We start from the raw sequence: 20,537 nt of genomic DNA on the forward strand, positions 1-20,537 counted from the left end.
GCCCATCCGCCAATCTAGCTCTCTTCCTCCCTTCAAGGCCCTGCTGAGAGCTCACCTCCTCCAGGAGGCCTTCCCAGACGGAGCCCCTTCCTTCCTCTCCCCCTCGTCCCCCTCTCCATCCCCCCCATCTTACCTCCTTCCCTTCCCCACAGCACCTGTATATATGTATATATGTTTGTACATATTTATTACTCTATTTTATTTGTACATATCTATTCTATTTATTTTATTTTGTTAGTACGTTTGGTTTTGTTCTCTGTCTCCCCCTTTTAGACTGTGAGCCCACTGTTGGGTAGGGACTGTCTCTGTGTGTTGCCAATTTGTACTTCCCAAGCGCTTAGTACAGTGCTCTGCACATAGTAAGCACTCAATAAATATGATTGATGATGATGACTACCTCAGATTGATAGGTAGCTAAATCTTTTTAAAGCAACCCACACATTAATAGTATTCAAGAAGTTCCGCCTTTTGTCTACCAACACTCATTCTGCCTCTGCAGGATCCCAAGACTCACAGACTAGTCAACCAGTTTCAGGAACATCCGAGCTACACTGCGGGAATCAATATGGAAGTTTTTGACTCAATTCCCCAGCAATTTCTTTTTAATGCACCGAGGAAGGGAGTCACACCTTTTGGTCACCGCGATTTAATTAAACCAAGATGCTTAAATGTACACTAAATTAGGTCCGATAGGGGTTTGGGGATTTGCTCATTTACAAGGCTAAAATGCTCTCGGTATCACTGGTTGACATTTAAGCCCATCCCCGTTTTTAGTAAAGGGTCCTTACAGATGACAAAATCCTGGAACGGATTCCACTTTTCCTGTACAGCTGTAGCAACAAGAGTCCTGCAACTGAAAAACCAACTGAAATGCCCAAAAGGAAGGGAACAATTTGGAGGTCTCGAAAGCATCTTGTAGCTCTGATATTCCCCACAAAGCTGTGCTATTTACCCGCCTCACGTCTTCTCTGCGGTTTCTTCAGTTTCCAAAATGATCCTGATACGCAGGAGTAAGAAGCCATTCAGAGATGAATTTTCTTGAACTTTTGGTGTCATTTATTGGCACAGAATTATTGTTCAGCTACAACATGGCAATCTAGACATGGTTACATTTCATACCTTTTGTGCATTTAGTTGAATATTGGTTTTATTCATAAATCACCACTTTGTAGCAGGCCGTCTCTCCTCGAGTTTAACCTCCCCTTCTGGCGCTTACGACCCAGAGCGACCGCCTCTTGCTCTTTTACCTACTTGCCAATACTGCTCATTAGATCGTGCGGCAGTCACCAGGTCACGAGCGGACTCCAGCACGAACCCTCGTTGTCCTTGTCCCGGCATCCACAGGCCAGTGCCCCGGATGCCCTCTGCTCCTGATGGCCCAGGGCCTCGGGCCGGATTTGGATCGCGGGGGGCCAGCTGCGTCTTCCCTGGGGCGGGTCAGGAGGCAAACCTTTCCCTCCTTCTCTGACCTATTTGGTGCTATTTGGTGACCAGGGACCAACTGAGGTAATGGGATGAGCCAAGGTGATGATCTCTCCCTCTCCCTTAAAGGCCGGCATCCCGAATTTCTCTCCCGCCCTCCCGAGACCTCCTGGTTCAACCGAATTGGCGGAATCCACGGGTCCAGAGCCGGCGGAATCGCCCTTCCGTCAGCAGACATATTCGCGCTGACCGAGTCACGACAAACCCGTATTTCTCAATTTATGGATCGTCCGTCCCCAGAGACCAAGTGCTCTGTTTTACGTGGTATAGTTACCCTTCGCTGTCCCGGGAACCAAATCGAGTCTTATATTTCGTGTATGTTCTTCAACAGCAGCTATGAAGTTGGCTCAGACCAACTCTTAATATACAGTAGTTCTTTTCATTTACATTTCAAAACATTTGACAAAAAGTTCACGTTCGGTCCAGGGTTTTCAATCTAGCGGAAGTATACCGTGGAAGTGAAAAGCCTCCGGAGAAAAGCTCTGGGTATTTCAGGACCGTCTGTTACCAGAATGGGCACCTAAGAAAAAGGGAGAAAAAAAGGAGCTATTACTTTTCTGAACCAGAGTCATTAAGCCGGGAACCACCATGGTCTGAGGCAGCACCGATCGTCTTCCACGAGAAACCCATGTCCGTTCAAAAAACGAGCCTTGCTTGGTTTCCCAGAAGGATGTTCAGTTGTCAGTTCAGCCCGCCTTTGATCAATCATTGGTATCTATCATCATCAATCGTATTTACTGAGCGCTTACTGTGTGCAGAGCACTGTACTAAGCGCTTCAAGCAAGGCTGGGGCAAACAGAAGGAACAGGGCTGTCACTGTGACTCCAAAGACCTCAAACACTGACGAGGGGTTGGCTCTCGCCCCAACTTCTCCTGGTACTCTTCTGTTTCGGCTCTGCTCCCATTACAAATCAATATCAGTGGAAATCAATCAATCAGCAGTATATACTGAGCCTTTAACTGTGTGCAGAGCACTGTAATAAGCAATCCCCTTTCCGAAACTCTCCCCTAAAAATCCCTTTCAGTCAAAACTTGGTTACTCAAGGTACAATAATAATAATAATAATGGGATTTATTAAGCGCTATGTGCAAAGCACTGTTCTAAGCGCTGGAGAGGTTACAAGGTGATCAAGTTGTCCCACAGGGGGCTCACAGTCTTAATCCCCATTTCACAGATGAGGGAACTGAGGCACAGAGAAGTTAAGTGACCTGCCCAAAGTCACACAGCTGACATTTGGCGGAGCTGGGATTCGAACCCATGACCTCTGACTCCAAAGCCTGGGCTCTTTCCGCTGAGCCATGCTGCTTCTCTATGTGCCAAGGTCCATTAGAAGCTCCGAACCGATCTCTTTCTAGCATCTGTTACTCTTGTTACAGATTACTTCTTTCACTATTGAGAATGACAGAACTTAAATTTGAGAAGTTGAATTTTTCTCCCCTTAATTTAAAGTCTGGACTGGAATTGTTCCTCTTCTTTTACAGTTTCCTGAGTGCTTATTTCAATGCTCTGCCCTAAGAGAGTGCTCAACAAACACTTGTGAACAGGATATCAAGGATGCCTCTATTTTGCCACAGTAAACATGTACATCGCATAATAATGATAACAACAACAAGAACGGTAATAATAACAATATTTAAGCACTTTCCGTATGCAAAGCGCTGGGGTAGATACAAGATAATCCGAATGAACACAGTCCTCATCCCACAAGGGGCTCACAGTCGAAGTAGGAAGAAGAACAGGTATTGCATCCCCATTTTACAGATGAGCAGCACGGCCTATTGGGAAAAGCTCAGGCCTGGGAGTTGGAGGACCGGAGTTCTAATAATAATAATAATAATAATAATAATAATAATAATAATAATAATAATAATAATAGCATTTATTAAGCACTTACTATGTGCAAAGCACTGTTCTAAGCGCTGGGGAGGTTACAAGATGTTCAGGTAGCCCCCCGGGGGGCTCACAGTCTTCATCCCCATTTGACAGATGAGGGAACTGGGGCCCAGAGAAGTGAAGTGACTTGCCCAAAGTCACACAGATGACAACTGGCGGAACCGGGATTTGAACCCATGACCTCTGACTCCAAAGCCCGGGCTCTTTCCATTGAGCCACGCTGCTTCTAATCCCGGCTCCACCACTTGGCTGCTGTGTGACCTTGGGCAAATCCCTTAGTTTTTCTGTGCTTCATTTTCCTCCACTATAAAATGTGGATGAAACACCTGTTGTCTCTCATTCGTTCATTCACTCCATCGTATTTATTGAGCGCTTATTGTGTGCAGAGCACTGTACTAAGCGCTTGTGAAGTACAAGTCGGCAACATACAGAGACGGTCCCCACCCAACAACGGGCTCACAGTATCCTATTTATAATAATAATGGCATTTTATTAAGCGCTTACTATTCATTCATTCATTCAATCGTATTTATTGAGCGCTTACTGTGTGCAGATCACTGTACTAAGCGCTTGGGAAGTACAAGTTGCACATAGTAAGCGCTTAATAAATGCTATTGTACAAGTTGGCAACAACTTTACTATGTGCAAAGCACTGATGTAAGCCCTGTGTTGCACAGGGGCTGCGTCCGACCCGATAAACTTGTATCTACCCCAGCGCTTAGAAGAGTGCCGGACACATAGAAAGCGCTTACCAAACAGCATAAAAAAGGAGGAAACTGAGGCACATGCTCAAGAGCAACGGCAGTCAATGGCAGAGTCAAGATTAGAACCCAAGTCCTCTGGTTCCCAGGCTCGGGTTCTTTCCACCACACTTCTTCTCCAAAATAAAAAAAAAAAAGACTACTTAAGGCAGACGGCAGTATTAAGAAAGCAACCCTTGGGGTGCCTCAAGGGAATTTCTCCCTTCACTTGTCCCAGAGAAGCAGCGTGGCTCAGTGGAAAGAGCACGGGCTTTGGAGTCAGAAGTCATGGGTTCGAATCCCGGCTCCCCCACATGTCTGCTGTGTGACCTTGGCCAAGTCACCTAACTTCTCGGAGCCTCAGTTACCTCATCTGTAAAATGGGGATGATGACTGTGAGCCCCACGCGGGACAAGCTGGTCACCTTGTATCCCCCCCCAGTGCTTAGAACAGTGCTTTGCACATAGTAAGCGCTTAACAAATGCCATCATTATTATTATTATCATTATCTTTGCGCCCGCTGCAGTTTCTGTGTTTCCCAGCTCTAGCCTGAGTGTTTGTCTTTGAGAAGGAGCCCTTCCATGGGCGCCCACTTACCAGCCAATGTAGCACTGGCACAGGTTCTCGTGGGACGTCGCCTGCTTGATCAACAGCTCGACTTGGGTGGGAACATCCAGGGTTTCGTCGTGAGAGAAATCCCGACCTGTGAGAGTTGCATCAGTCATCATCATCATCAATCGTATTTATTGAGCGCTTACTGTGTGCAGAGCACTGTACTAAGCGCTTGGGAAGTACAAATTGGCTACATATAGAGACGGTCCCTACCCAACAGTGGGCTCACAGTCTAAAAGGGGGGGACAGACAACAAAACCAGTCAGACATTTAGACTGGGGCCATATTCATTCATTCATTCAATCGTGTTTATCGAGCGCTTACTGTGTGCAGAGCACTGGACTAAGCGCTTGGGAAGTACAAGTTGGCAGCATAAGGTCATATAAGGTCAGTAAAGAATTCCTGGGCGGCTCCCCGGTGTCACTTTGAGAAGGAGCGTGGCTCAGTGGAAAGAGTCAGAGGTCACATGGGTTCGAACCCCGGCTCCGCCACTTGTCAGCTGTGTGACCTTGGGCAAGCCACTTAACTTCTCTGGGCCTCAATTCCCTCATCTGGAAAATGGGGATTAAGACTGTGAGCCCCCTGTGGGACAACCTGATCACCTTGTACCCTCCCCAGCGCTTAGAACAGTGCTTTGCACATAGTAAGCGCTTAATAAATGCCATCATTATTATTATTATTAAAATGGGGATTAAGACTGTGAGCCCCAAGTGGGACAACCTGATCACCTTGCATCCCCCCCTGCGCTTAGAACAGTGCTTTGCACACAGTAAGCGCTTAACAAATACCACCATTATTATTACTATTATTATTATTACTTTTGGGGGCACTGATGACAAAAAAAATCCTCATTTTGGTTCAAAGTACAAGACTGCAGGATAGTTGCTGGTTAGGGAGTTTTGAACTCCCTTAAGTGTCTTGGATTATGTGACGGTACATAATCTGCACATACAGTGTGACGGTACAGTGCTCTGCACATAGTAAGCGCTCAATAAATACGATTGATTGATTGATTGACGGTAATGTATTTTGAAGCTACAAAGAGATGCGAATCTTCCCACCACCTGCCTTAGGCTTCTTCTTTGGGTTCAATTCTGTGGTGAGTCCACTGTTGGGTAGGGACCGTCTCTATATGTTGCCAACTTCCCAAGCGCTTAGTACAGTGCTCTGCACACAGTAAGCGCTCAATAAATACGATTGAATGAATGAATGAATGAATGGTGGTGTTTATTTTGTTCATTTGTGGCTCCCAGAAGTATCTTGGTTAATTTGCTTCCGGGGATAGTATCTCTTACCTTCCCCCTTCCCTTCTACCCCTCCAAAAGCACACAAACCTCCACCTGAATTAAGCTGAGGAAGGAAACAATATGGCCATGATTCAGTGTTTAAGGAACACCTTTTCTGTATTTGATAAAATATCAAAGGGGCCAAACCGCAGACAAGTTGTCCAAATATTATTGGGCACTATTGTTGTTTCAGGTTTGCGGTTGGCAAAAAAGGCCAGAGAAGATTCTCAAGCGCTAACCCCAGGGAAACAGGATAGGGCTGCCAATTAGATCGGTCGTAAAAGTCTAAGTCCCATCAGCGAGGTTGAAGATGGAGCCAGCCGCCTACTTGAAAATATTCTATTTACTCTGCAAAGTTTATATTTCCCGGAACACGCACAAGTACTCACCGGTGAGTTTATCTCGAACCCTATTAATAATCTGAATGGCTTTCTTATTCAGAGCTTCTGGTTTCACCAAACCGTCACCAACTGGAAAAGAAAATGGAACGTAACTCTTATATGCCTAATAATCACTGCGGGTTCCACTGATTCTTTTCTGTTCTTCCTAAAAGGATACAGCGTCAACCAATGCTTAATAGCTGTATGCAGCAGGACAGCAGAGCGGAGGGTGGGTTAGTTTGACCCAAGACCATCAGGAATGGGCTTGCTTTTTGTGAATCGAAGAGGCAGAGCTGAAAGAAGTACCCAAGTGCTGGCAATGGTGACTACAATCAGAAACCCAAGCGTGTTCCCCCCAGGGACAGGGGACTGTGTCTAATTCCCTCCCAGCTCTACCACTTGTCTGCTGTGTGACCTTGGGCAAGTCGCTTTACTTCTCTGTGCCTCAGTTAACTCATCTGTCAAATGGTGATTAAGACTGGGAGCCCCATGTGGGACGGGGACTGTGTCCAACCCGATTAGCTTGTATCGATCCCAGCGCTTAGTACAGTGCTTGGCACATAGTAAACGCTTAACAAACAACACCGTTGTGATCTTTACATGAACTCAGGGTTGGTCACACACCTGTCTTAAGCCGTACCCATATGGCTTAGTGAGCTCAATAATCTTTTCTTCTAAAAACGAGTAGTTGGCATTTTGGAGGGTCATTTATCTTGGATACTTTTGTCACTAGAAGGTGAAGACAAACTCATGGGATGTTTCTGTTCCAAGTGGACGGGTGACTCACCCTGGCCGCTGCCCACAGGATGACTGATGCTGTTTGTGGGATTTCCCACAGTGAAACATTTTAAGGGCTGGACTTACTGAAAGAATGGATGGATTCAGGCACTGTGGTCCCAGTTTTCTTGTGGGAGGTTTCGCCAAGCTCCACACTATCCAACATTTCTAAAGGGAAATGAAATAGCATGAATAGAGTCGGACAATAAGAACACAGTGGGGGCATAAGAGTTTCATCTCCTGCTGCTCTGTTCCTAATCCTGAAGAACGGGCCTTCTTCTCACTGGGGTGGGGGAAAATCTTATCATATTCTCAGCCCCCCCTGTTAATGACCCAACTGGGGTGGAACAACAAAGAAGATTTTTTGGCTGAGGATGAAAAAAGTGAGTGGCTTTGCCTGATCAGGCAATTCTCTTTAGCTTGCTCCAGGGGTGTCTCTCTGGAAGGAAGCACAACACTCTGAAGGGCCCAAGGTTTTCACCAAAATCACCCCAAATGAGAGTAAGAAGATCAGGTTAAGGCCACAACTGCCCTTTTCCATTTAGAAAGAAGCGGTGACCTCAATGTCTCATTCAAATAATAAGGGAATTTGGCAGATGAGGGGAGAATACACAGAATTCCATAAAAGGTGTTAAAAGCCATAACCTTTGCTATTACACCGTGTCAAACAGCATCATCAAAAACTCTCCGGTTCCCTGACGCGCCGATTCAGTATTATTACTACTGCTGAACGGCAAAATCTTCTGAACTGTGTCACACAAAAGAACACTAGTCTGGAAGACTGAGGACCGTGACAAGATTCATCGAAGAGTGATTGATATTAAGACTTAATTAGATGAGTATGCTCTTCCCCTGACAGCTGAAATAAACTGGCCTGAATGGGCTCTACACAGAGTGGGCACTCAAACACTGGTGGCTAGGACAATGGCGAAGTCACAGTTTTAATTGGTTTTTAAAATTAAAGAGGTGCAGGTTCCCTTTGGGAGGGAGAACAGAAATGACAGATGATTTCTGAGACTTGGAGTTTTCAATATCATGAGAAGCCCTAAGACGTGTACGTCTGAGTACCCCCACCAAGAGCCACCAGAATCATCTTTTGGTAATGATTCAGCACAGATGTTACCTAGGAAGAACCAAAATCTCAACTGCTTTCTGGAAAACTCTGGGCAGTACTTTAAAATTCAATTTTGATGCAGTTTCTGATTAGACTAAGCTCGTGGTAGTTATAGTGTACTTTCCCAAACGCTTACTACAGTCCAACGCTTAAAGTGCCTGGCACATAGTAAGCGCTTAACAAATACCATAATTATTATTATTATTACAGTGCACTGCACACAGAAAGCACTCAATAAATATGACTGATTGATTGATACAGGGCTGACAAAGGATTCCAAACTATTTAAATGGCTATGAAAATGCTTGCCCTTCTTCAGAAATGCCGAAGAATGAAATCCAAATCTTCTCGTACGATACACTCACCTACAGACTGGCCAGCTGAGTAGGAGTCTGTCCTTGTTCGTGATCGCTTATTGCCTTTTGTGTTTGCTGAAGAAAGAAATAAACTAGAGTTAAAGAGAGTTTAGAGCTCTGTCGAGGCTACGGAAACTCTGGTGTATGTTCTCTCAGAATTGGGAGGACATTAAGCCTTCAGAGAGCAATTGTGGTACTTAGGACGAGGGGGGCATCCAATTTCAAAGAATTTCATTCTTAATAGACTGGCATTCCACAGTCTGGGCAAAACTTAGAAACAGAGGAAAGGGTTGATGCTTGTCTACTGGTTTTGTTTTGTTGTCTGTCTTTCCTTTCTAGATTGTGAGCCCATTATTGGGTAGGGACCATCTCTGTTGCTGAACTGTACTTTCCAAGTGCTTAGTACAGTGCTCTGCACACAGTAAGTGGTCAATAAATACAACTGAATGAATGAATCGAATCCCCTATCTTTGGGAGGTACATGGAATCGAAAAAGTGGTGCTTTTTTTCCTTTTCTTTCTTTTAGTGCTGTCCAGGGTTGAAAAAGCCCTCCAACTTTCTCAAAGGTTTACGTGGAGAGTCACCGAGTAACTTACCGATAGTCATTAGTATTAATAAAACAAACCACGCAAATGTTTTTGGTGGTGATTAATAACTGATGAACAGCAGTTCCAGTTGCGTTCAGTGCTTTCACTCTGGTCAAAGACACATACGAGACCTTGAGATACACAGCATAGGGCTGTACCTTTGAAAGTACTCCTTTCAGCCGGGTGAACCCGTTTGACGGAACGGACAGGCTTGAGGTGTGAGGATAGTGAGACCAAGTCAGGCCTCTTGGTTCCAAGCACTGTCTCATACTCACTATCCATCAGCCTCCAGTTCAATAAGGGATCGTAAACGAAGGCTTCCAGCACTGCCATCACACTGTCTTTGTGCTCGCGGAGAACCTCCATTACGGTGTGACAGGTGATTCTGTAGTTTCCGTCGAGGCCAGTCACCTTGAGAAAAGATAAAGAACCGGGTCGGCAGGGGTAATGAAGACACCAGGTTCAAACTTTCTCCAGAACAGAAGCTCCTCCAAAATACCTCTGGCCACATCACTGGTGCTTGGGGGACACAGAGTGTTGGGAGGCGAGGAATCAGGACCCCACCTACCCAAACAAGGAGCATCTGGGTGAGTATTTCCTTCCCCACAGTAAGAAATGCATCGGACAGCAACGAGAGAGATGCTTCACTTTTCCAAGTTCTTTCCCAGTAAATCCCAGTCTGACCAGTAAATCAGCATCAACTCCTTACCTCCATTGCATTGGTCAACATTCTCGTCAGTCTAAATGGAATCTTCTCTGGGAACTTCTCTCTGGTCATCGCGACCTATGAAGTAATGGGGAGAAACATACTTGACTCCCTCCTTTTAAGGCAGAAATCAGGTCCTGAGGGGTAGCTTTCTTGGGCTTATTCTGAAATGAGGCCATAAATCTCCATTAGGCCAGAAGCAACCTGGATTTAGTGAGGGAGACACCGTAGGAGATTAGGACAGGAATTCAGATTGGATTTGTAAATCTTCTTGCAAGTTGCCAGGGATCAACCAACAGAGATAGGTAAAGGCACAGAGCCTCAACTCCCTTTTCTCAGTACTTTAAAACAGGCTGGCAAATAGCCACTCGTCCACGGCAAGTCATAATTAATTCCAACTGAGTGACAGAGAATGTGAATTCCATCAATCTTTTCATTTATGTAGCTTCTTTAATGATAGGGGTGGAGGGGACTAGTTAAAATAAAAAAAAATGGACTGTCCGGTCAACTCTTGGTTTAAGGGCTTTGACAGATTTAACAGCTAGAGGAGAGTTGGCAAGAATGAAAACACTACTGCATAAACCGTGAGGGCGTTCCACATCTGTATGACAGAAATAGGAAGCTGAATAATAACAGTAATGATAATTGTGGTGTTTTCTAAGTGCAAAGTATATGGCGGGCTCTGTACTAAGTATGGGAGTAGATACAAGATAATTGGGTTGGATAATTAGAGAAGCGGTGTGGTCTTCTCTTCTCTAGTGATTAGCGTATAGGTCAGGAGTCAGAAGGACCTGAGTTCTAATCCCAGCTCTGCCACTTGTCTGCTGTGTGGCCTTGTGCAAATCACTTCACTATTCTGGACCTCAGTTACCCCATCTGTAAAATGGGGATGAAGACAGGGAGCTCTATGTGGGACAGGGACCGATTAACTTGAATCTATGCCAGAGCTTAGTATAGCGCCTGGCACACAGTAAGCACGTAACAAATACCATAATAATAATAATAATATAATAATAATAATAATAGTCTTACAGCCCTTGTCCCATATGGGACTCACAGTCTTAATCTTCATTTTACAGGTGAGGAAACTGAAGCCCAGGGAAGTTAAATGACTTGCCCAAGGTCATACAGCAGACAAGTGGCGGAGCCAGGATTAGAACCCAGGTCCTTCTGACTCCCAAGCCCATGCTCTTTCCACTAGGCCATGCTTCTCTAATAATATTTGATCGCTTCTTTAATTCTGGGGTGGGAGGACAGAGGAAAAACGGTGCTTTTCTGCCTAATCTCACAGGGTAAGAATCACCCTCCTGGAGGGGCTCTGTGGGGGAGGGCAATGGGCTTCAAGGGTCTGGATCATTCAGACTGAAAATTCCTCCAGGAACTATACTTCTCTCCCACGGGGCTTCTGCTCGGAGTTCTGTGGGGCTCAGAACAAGGAGAAGAAGGGAGATGGAGGAAGGGAGAAGAGAAGGAGCCCCACTTGCAACTGAACCCAGGGTTATTCCAACCAATCCGGCCCCAGGATCTCGGGAAGGAAATGGAAAACTGATGTCCTGTCAGTTTGTCGGACAGCTCTATCCCCCTGAGGTGAGATTAAGGAAGAGAGCACTGGAGATGTATTTCCATCTGGGGGCTCACCTCAAAACAGTCTCCAAAGTCAATGTGCAGGATCTTTCCGCTGAGCCTGTCCAGCATCAGGTTGGATGGGTGCCTTTAGTCACAGGGCAGAGGAGAAAGCCCGAGAGACAGGTGATTAGAGTGGCCCAGGTAAATGAATCAACAAGTACATGACAGCTAAGAACTGAAATGAGCATTTATCTCAGAGAGCCAGGAGGCACCCAGTAGTAATCTGCTTTCCAGAGGTCTTTGGTCTCATAATAAACAGCCTTCCAGCGGGGCTTCCATCTTGGAGTGACAAGGCCCTGTAATTGCTGGTAGGCAGTTACTCACGAGGGCTCCTTATCCTCGGGCCTGAGGCCTCTCATATCAGCTCTGTGTAAACAGGCACTTGCTAATTTTTTTGGCAGGTGAAAAGAGAATTAATCGCTTACTCCAGGAAAAGATTATTTTTCAGCCTGGGAGAAAAATGCCCATGGAATTCAGAGTGAGGAGGTAAGACACTAGGAAGAGAAACAAATGAGGTATCTCTGCTTCTGTTTATCTACTCAGGCAATCCTAAAAAAAACTATAAATTCTCATTTTGGGTGAAATTTATCAAAGTGACTGGAAAATCCAGGATGACTAGTTTTAATTCTAGATGGTTAGAATTAAAGATGGGGGGGAAAAAGGAAACAATTACTTTTAAATGTGATTTTCAGTGAGCTTTACCAGCTGACTTGAGTGGTTCATAAGTCACCTGCAAATTTCTTTCTCTGGAAGACTCTGTGGCATGTACTCTTTTTGAAGTTACTTCACTCACCAAGGAAGTTTAAGAGTCTGTGGATATCCACTGAACTCGAGTAATTGTGATTAGACCTAGGATCTGCAACTTAATATCCCCTGTCATCCCTGACTCTGAGCAAAACTTAGCATTTATTTGTGTCTACAGGAGGCCCGTTATTTTGTTGCTATGCTGCTATGTATACCTTTTTAACATTTACAGCAAGGAAAAAAAAATCCTTTGGATTTTTTTAAAGCATTTGTTAAGTGTTGACTACGTGTCAAGAACTAAGCCCTGGGGAATATACAAGTTGTTCCTCAGATTGGACACAGTCCCTGGCTCACAGTCAAAGTAGGAAACAGAATCCCCATTTTACAGTTGAGGAAACTGGGGCCCAGAGGAGTGAAGTGACTTGCCCACGGTCACACAGTAAGCAAACTGGCAGACTCCCGGGTCTGGGTTCTTTCCATTAGGCCATGCTGCTTCCCTTTAGGCCTGAATTTTGTGAGATCATGCTGCGAGATTCATTTCAGTGGGACAACTCCAAGCTAAGGAGGCTGTCTTGTAAAGCTGGGAACAGCAAACCAATCACAACTAATTATGAAGCAGTACGACATAGAGGAAAGGGCACAGGATGGGAATAGGGAAACCTGGGTTCTAGTCAGGGCTCCACCACCTACCTGTTGGAGAGTTTGGGCAAGTCAATTCACTTCTCTGTGCTTCAGCTTCCTCACTGTAAAATGGGGATTAAATACACGTTCTCTTTCTCCCATAGCCTGCGAGCCCTCTGTGGGACACAGATTTGTGTCTGAACTTATTATCCTATACCTGCCTCAGCACTTAGTCCAGTGCTTGGTACTTAATGCTTAACAAACATAATTCTTCTTCTCACTATGATTACTATTACTTTTATCCAATCACAAATGCCCTCAGGGGAGTCAAAGGAGATGTATTCAGTCTCAAACTGGGATGGAAAAAGTATGGCGTTGACAACACAGCGGGGCTCAGAGAAGCCGCGTGGCTTGGTGGAAAGAGCCCGGGCTTTGGAGTCAGAGGTCGTGGGTCCAAATCCTGGCTCCGCCAATTGTTCAGCTGTGTGACTTTGGGCAAGTCAGTTCACTTCTCTGGGCCTCAGTTCCCTCATCTGTAAAATGGGGATGAAGACTGTGAGCCCCCCGCGGGACAACCTGATCACCTTGTAACCGCTTAATAATAATAATGATGGCATTTATGAATACAGGAAACAAAATTGATTCACTCACCTGTCTCCCAAGCCCAAAATATACCCAACCATCGACATGACAGCTAAAGAACGGGTGTAATTAGTTCTTCGGTCAAACCACACCTAAAAACAATACAGAGAGTCAGTGAACCAAAGCCCTCAGAGAGGTGCAGCCTCCTTTTTAAACCCACTCAGGATGGCAGGGGAAGCTTAGAACCCAAACTTCCAAGTAAGCCCAAAGAAGGAGGCCCCTCTTACTTCTCCCCACTGAGCCCAAACACTATCTTCACGGAAGCGCAGGGATGGGGCGAAAAACAGGAAAGTGCTAATGGAAGTTCCTTTCTTTGGAAGACCCAAACTAGGCAAATCCATAACCTAGCACATACACACACACAAACCTATTCAGAGAAAAACAGGGATCAGAGAGGGAGAGAAAAGGGCAGCTCAATCCCCAAAGCAGCCTGATGTACCTCAGAGCTGGGGCTTTTTAGCCAGAGCAGTTTGGCTAGATCATCTCCTGCAGTGTTATTGACGGCATGTTCAAATACCTCCACCTTCTGCATCAGAGTCAAGTGGTCGTAATCTGGAGCCATCTAAATCAAGACACACATGCCATTCAGTGGGGGCCGAGCTTCTTGACCCATATTCCACGAGACCTATTCAAAATGAACCCCCTCGGGAGAATTCCATTTTGGTGAAATGTATATCCCATGGGGGCAAAACACAAGACCCCATCTGAAATGGAAGATTGGTCTCAGAAGACTTCTGATGTAACAGCATAGACCATTTTACGCTACAGTCAACCAAGCAAACACGATCCTAAATGTTAGCCTTTATTACTCATCCTTGGGAGTGGAAAGTCATTTTTTGATCTCACTCAAAGCAAATCAAGAGGATCTTTGCGGCCGTAGGTTTCCTGAGGGTTTTTTTTTCCCCCTTTTGTTTTAGTTTTCATTAGGCAGATTACACTTCACTAATATTTCTTCAACTGCTAATAACAGCAAGGTAGGTTTTCAAGACACAGAAGCGCAAGGTGAGTTGAAAAGGACTTTGCCTACTCCCTGGCTTTTAAGTTCTGTCTATTATAACCCCAAATAGGATTGGTGGTCGGATCCTTTACCCGCAACATGATGCGATGCTCGATGTTAAGAAGGATCTTCTTCTTCTCCCTGTAATCCCGGATGAGAGCGTGCAAAGTGTCGCAGTGGGGGACCCAGCCAATTAGTCCTGAATTGGTCGATAAGGGAATGACGGCATATCTCTGGATGCTAAAAAGACAAACAGAGATGGGAAGGGCCACAGCAGAGCAGAGCATAGCAGCCTCCCACCCCCACAAAAAATGCAATCCAAACAATTATTTTGTTTCTGGCCTGCTCTTTCCCAGGAGATGCTCTCGAAACAAAATGAATGGAAGTAGCAGATGCTTCTACCTGCCCAGTGTATACTGTTACCTGGCTTGGAGAAATAGGTGAGTAGCAAGTTGCTGAGTTGCTATAGCAACCAGGCGACAGATAATATCCAAAATTAGGAGATTTTTTTTAAATGGCATTTATTAAACGCTTACTAATGTGCAAAGCACTGTTCCAAGCGCTGAGATTAGTGAGGGTGAACTGAGTCTTAATTTAGCAGGGGAAGAAATGAAAAAATGTTCTAATAATAATTATGGCATTTGTTTAGCACTTACTATGTGCCAGGCACTCCTCTAAGCGCTGGACTAGATACAAGATAATCAAGTTGGACGCAGTCCCTGTCCCACATAGGGCTCACAGTCTTAATCCCCATTTTACAGATAAGGGAACTGAGGCCTAGAGAAGTGAAGTGACTTGCCCAAGGTCACACAGTAGACTAGTGGGGGAGCCAGTATTAGAACCCATGACCTTCTGGCTCCTGGGACTGTGTTCTATCCACTAGGCCATGTTGCTTACCGTTATGTTATGTTCCCTCAAGGGGTTTCTACTTTTCAGGTCTGGAGGACATACTCTGTGTAGAGCACTAAGATCTTGGGACTCTATAATAGAGTTGGTAGACATGATTCCTCCCCTCGAGGAGTTTACAGTCTAATGTGGAAGACAGGCATTAAGGTAAGTTATAGGTCAGGGAAGCAAATGAGTACAAGGAAATGTACGGAAGTGCTGCAGGGGTGGGCTGGACACTCCAAGGATTGGTAGAGACAGCCCGCCCATGGGATTCCATCACACTAACGATGTTTGGCGAGTTTATACTCACCACACTATGTCAACAACTCCACCTGTTTATTCTGAGCACTTAATGCCTGCCCAGAAATGGGGGCTGACTGGAAACTCTCTCAGTTTTTTTGCTATTTTCCACCCCCTTCTCTTGACCCAGGTACCTCAGATTTTTCCGCAGAGAGGTCGGGTCGTTGGCCAGAAGGGTGTTGACCAGACCAAACAGCTGCATCACCCGTTCATCCTGTCGGAGGTCCTCGTGGCCCTTCAGAAGGAAGACAAACTCATGGCCGTTGCTGCCTGTAATGGAAAGGAGGGAAGGGGGAGGTTTGGAAGTAGGATCTGGTTATGTGGGCAACGGACGATATGAGCACGATGGGCAGGGACAGCATCACGGGTCTGGGAAGGGGCACCTAGTCCAGTTCCCAGCTTCTACAGAGGGCCACGCTCAATCCATTTCACTCAGATAAAAGTCTACAAAACATATCCAGAGAAGAACTCACAGCCACCTTTGGCCACCCATTCCAGCATTTAACTACCTTCACTGCCAAGACATTTCCCTTTGTGTCAAATCAAAAGCTGCCATCGTAAAGCTTACATTTATTTTTCAGGGGAATTTCCAGAGAGAAACAAAAAACATATATGAAGACTTACTAGAGCCTGGAAATTTTGAGAGCACCTCAGGTACTTAATAATAATTATGATGGCATTTATTAAGCACTTACTATGTGCAAATCACTGTTCTAAGGACTGGGGAGGTTACAAGGTGATCAGGTTGTCCCACAGGGGGCTCACAGTCAATCCCCATTTTACAGATGAGGTAACTGAGGCACAGAAAAGTGAAGTGACTTGCCCAAAGTCACACAGCTGACAACTGTCGGAGCCGGGATTTGAACCCATGATCTCTGACTCCAAAGCCCGTGCTCTTGCCACTGAGCCACGCTGTACTTCTCTGTGGCTTTCTCACCCTCCCTCCCTTCTGGCCCATAAGTCTTACCCCTCCCCTATCCCATTAGGTGATTCTCCTCCACTCTCATTTCTCCATTTTGACTGTTCTTCCTGTACTTCCAGATCCAAAACTGAGTGGGTTAATGAACTGAGACCAGGAGGAGACTCGGGCCTCGGGCTCATAATAAGGCACAATGGGGTGATGAGGGGTGAGAGTGTTTGGGAAGAGGTTCCTTCTCGGCTTCCCAATAGCCATTTTCCAGTGAGCTCATTAATCTTCCCTGAAGGAAGCAGAGGAGGGGCACATCAGGATGTTTTTGCACCTGAATCATCTTGAGTCAGCAGGCGAGGGGATCCGCTTACAATGATTCTTACCCATTAGTGTCAACTTCCTGGGCCTTTGTTTGGATGTGATGACCTGTAACGACGGTGCTATGGACTGAATGCGGATGATGGGCTGGTTGGGATCGTAGGTTCCTGGAACAGCTAATTCAAGGTCCCGGCACATCAGAAGTTTGGGGGACACGTACTGCAACTCCAAGGAAGTAAGCTGAGGAGGAACACAGAAGAAGATTTCGTTTCATCCCTGCCCAGAAGAAATTCACATGGCCAGTGGAAAGTCCACTATCTGAATTAACTGGGACTCAGGCCAGTCTAGATAATTGAAAGTTTGGATGGCAGAAGAAAATGGCTTGACTTGGGTCGGAAGTACCTGGCCAGTTTTGTTGAGTTATTTGACCTTGGTCGTTTGATGACCTGTACTAGCCTCAATTTGGATAATTTGTCATTTGGATGATTCATTTTTACTGTAATTAAAATAAAGGTCTGTGTTCACTTCCCAGTTACCGGTCAGTACTTGCACTGGGGCTAATTAAATGTCTCCGGAATGCTGCCAGCTCACTCTAGTAGATTCCCTGGCAAAGCTCGAGCTCCTTTTACCTGAGGTAGCTGTTTTGAGATCCTCCTGAACACGTGATAATAGAGATCCCACGCCTGGGTTAGGTCCTTGACGTTCCCAGATTTCATGTACTTCCGGCACCACTCTTGAGCCTCCATCAAATCCCGACCATATGCCTGGGAGAAAGTTGAGGGAAAATAATGTCCTGCCAATCATCTGGGGACTTTCCAAAGCAATTTGCAGACCCACAGACTCTCCCCAGGTATTAGAGTGATATTGTCTGATGGACAGATGGTATTAAGATGGACAGATTCTCTCCCCGTTCTAGACTGTGGGCCCGTTGTTGGGTAGGGACCATCTCTATGTGTTGCCAAATGGCACGTCCCAAGCCCTTAGTATAGTGCTCTGCACACAGTAAGTGCTCAATAAATACGACTGAATGAATGAATGAATATTATTAAAGCACAGAATGGATCAAGAAGGGAAATTAATGAATCCCCATTCCTGAAGAGCTTCAAGAACCATAAACCAACCCAACTGCTTGGATTTCTTAGGTTAAATAGACCTAGAGGCGGGGGATGGATTACATCAATTAGTTTATTCATTCAGTCATATTTACTGAGCGCTTACTATCTGCAGAACACCGTACTAGGCGGTTGGGAGAGTAAAATACAACAATAAACAGTGACATTCATTGCCCATAACAAGCTTACAGCTTACAGTGGGGAAGGCAGACATCGATCAGTGGTATTTCTTGAGCGTTTAACTAGTGCAAAGCACTTTATTAAGTGCTTTGAAGAGTACAGTGCAACAGAATTGGTACATATGTTTCCTACTCACTGGGTGGCTTACGGGCTAGATGGTCCTTATGGGCTAGATGACCCTGTGATTTGGACAACGAGTAGCTCAAGAACAAGAACAGCGATGAATCTACGTTTGGTGAGATAGACTCCTTGAGCTCAGTCTGAGACCGTTTTAACGAATCGGGGATCAGAGCAGAGAAACTACGGGACGGCTCCGGTTAGCTCCCTCCATTCCCTCCGGGCCCGTACCTGATTGAATGACGTTTCCTTCAGGGTCTGGGGTCCCCGCTCCATCATAGCGTGCAGTGGCTCCAGCACCTCAAACATCCCTTTCACGTTCCTCTCCCCGAAGTATAAGCGGGAAGCCTCTTCCAGGCCTTCGTGCCACATTTCGTGCCACAGGATGGCCACCCGGATCAGCTCCTCACTCACCTGGGTCAAAAGAAGGGGGGCTATGGATGCTTAATGGGAAGGGACACGCTTACCAGCTCTCCGAGGCAAATATATCCAGTTTGTCAAACACTCCACTCTTTCTGCAGAGAGAGGCAACCCCTTCTGTGGCTGCTGGACGGAGCACGTGGCCCTTAGCGAGGGAAGCAGTCCCTTCCTGGGAGCTCCAGAAATCCCCTAGGACTCACCATCATGGCCTGCTGGACTAGGGTGTTGCTGTGTTCACACATGTTTTTCAGGATCTTGTTGGCCGCATTGTGACGGGCAGTGGTGGTGGACTTGGATGCCACGGTCAGTGGATAGATCAGAGCCTAGGGCAGATGAAGAGGAACGGACCGTGACCAGATGCCGGCAGACAGGCTATCGGTACAGTTGGAATGGGGGAAGAATAACTGGAAGATCAAAACCACTTTAGTCCACCCTTATGGGTGGGGGGAAAACGGGGAGGAGGAAGAGTGGGTGAAAGAGCGGGCCCTTGAAGGAAAGAGACCATATTTAATTCCTATCTGTGTGTTCTTTCCCAGCGCTTGGCACAGGGAACATGTAAGAAATGTTATTGCTACTATCACTACTAAAATTAAGCCTCTCACAATTCCCGGGAAAGGGGGCTGAAGTTCAGAGCCTCTCTGTTTTGGATTGTTGCTCTCTGAAGAGGAGTCAGAGCACTTTCTCCTAATCTATCCACATCTTTGCCTTCCAAGCAGGGAGGGGTCACTGACTGTGCTCCTCTAATGCCAGTCTATTCACTGTACCTCAGTCTTGCTTATCACGCCGCCAACCCCTTGCCCACATCTTTCCTCTGGCCTGGAATTCCAGGCCATAACTCTTCCTACCTTAAAAGTCTTAATAAAATCACATTTCCTGCAAGATACCTTCCCCAACTAAGCCCTTGTTTCCCCTTCTCCCTCTTCCTACTTTGTTGCTTATGTGCTTGGATCTGTTTCCTTCAAACATTCAATAATCACTCCACCTTCAGCCCCACAGCACTTATGTCCACACCTGTACCTGGTTTTAATGTCTGCCTCCACCTCTCGACTGTAAGCTTCTTGTGGACAGGGAACATAGCTACCAACTGTCCCAAGTGCTTAATATAGTGCTCTTCTTGATCACTCACTACACCACTTACAAAGTCAACAGGCCAAGAGCTCTCAAAAGGACCCAACTTACCTGTGGATGGTATCGGCCAATATCCGTGAGGAGTTGATGAATTAGGCGTCCCACCAAGGGCCGGGGAGTATCGATTCTTGCAATGAGCTGGGGGATAACCTGGCATTGAAATGGGAAACACAGAATCGGCTGCAGTTATTCTTTTGGGCTACGACGGTGGGGCTCTTAATGCTGACTGCTTAGGCTTCGTCTTCAGATCTTTCACCACTTTCTTCTCTAGGAGCCGTCGGGTCAAGTTTAATAATAATAATAATGGCATTTGTTAAGCGCTTACTTTGTGCAAAGCACTGTTCTAAACGCTGGGGAGGTTACAAGGTGATCAGGTTGTCCCATGGGGGGCTCACAGTTTTAATCCCCATTTTACAGATGAGGTAACTGAGGCCCAAAGAAGTGAAGTGACTTGCTGAAAGTCACACAGCTGACAAGTGGTGGAGCCGGGATTTGAACCCCTGACCTCTGACTCCAAAGCCCGGGCTCTTTCCACTGAGCCACGCTGCTTCTCCAAGCTTAGCCTGAGACTCAGAGAACCGAGGCCTGTCTCGATTGTGA

At 46.0% G+C, this 20,537-nt stretch overlaps 1 protein-coding gene across 1 annotated transcript in view; it reads right to left on the reverse strand.

Annotated features, from left to right (window-relative positions):
* Nucleotides 1–1,038: 1,038 nt before the first annotated feature.
* Nucleotides 1,039–20,537, reverse strand: part of MTOR (mechanistic target of rapamycin kinase) — a 174,929-nt gene continuing 155,430 nt past the window's right edge. The window contains exons 41-57 of the mRNA XM_038746139.1: nucleotides 19,989–20,087; nucleotides 19,010–19,132; nucleotides 18,621–18,803; nucleotides 17,610–17,744; nucleotides 17,046–17,220; nucleotides 15,887–16,022; nucleotides 14,657–14,804; nucleotides 14,007–14,129; nucleotides 13,577–13,659; nucleotides 11,573–11,645; nucleotides 9,938–10,012; nucleotides 9,504–9,639; nucleotides 8,651–8,716; nucleotides 7,259–7,339; nucleotides 6,404–6,484; nucleotides 4,714–4,819; nucleotides 1,039–2,002 (exon numbers count right to left, since the gene is read on the reverse strand). Of these exons, the coding sequence (XP_038602067.1) occupies nucleotides 1,987–2,002; nucleotides 4,714–4,819; nucleotides 6,404–6,484; nucleotides 7,259–7,339; nucleotides 8,651–8,716; nucleotides 9,504–9,639; nucleotides 9,938–10,012; nucleotides 11,573–11,645; nucleotides 13,577–13,659; nucleotides 14,007–14,129; nucleotides 14,657–14,804; nucleotides 15,887–16,022; nucleotides 17,046–17,220; nucleotides 17,610–17,744; nucleotides 18,621–18,803; nucleotides 19,010–19,132; nucleotides 19,989–20,087 (1,839 nt within the window). The 3' untranslated portion in view covers nucleotides 1,039–1,986. The remainder of the gene's footprint in view (nucleotides 2,003–4,713; nucleotides 4,820–6,403; nucleotides 6,485–7,258; nucleotides 7,340–8,650; nucleotides 8,717–9,503; nucleotides 9,640–9,937; nucleotides 10,013–11,572; nucleotides 11,646–13,576; nucleotides 13,660–14,006; nucleotides 14,130–14,656; nucleotides 14,805–15,886; nucleotides 16,023–17,045; nucleotides 17,221–17,609; nucleotides 17,745–18,620; nucleotides 18,804–19,009; nucleotides 19,133–19,988; nucleotides 20,088–20,537) is intronic.

The sequence above is a fragment of the Tachyglossus aculeatus genome, chromosome 5 (assembly GCF_015852505.1).
Source record: "Tachyglossus aculeatus isolate mTacAcu1 chromosome 5, mTacAcu1.pri, whole genome shotgun sequence".
Classification (NCBI taxonomy): domain Eukaryota; kingdom Metazoa; phylum Chordata; class Mammalia; order Monotremata; family Tachyglossidae; genus Tachyglossus; species Tachyglossus aculeatus.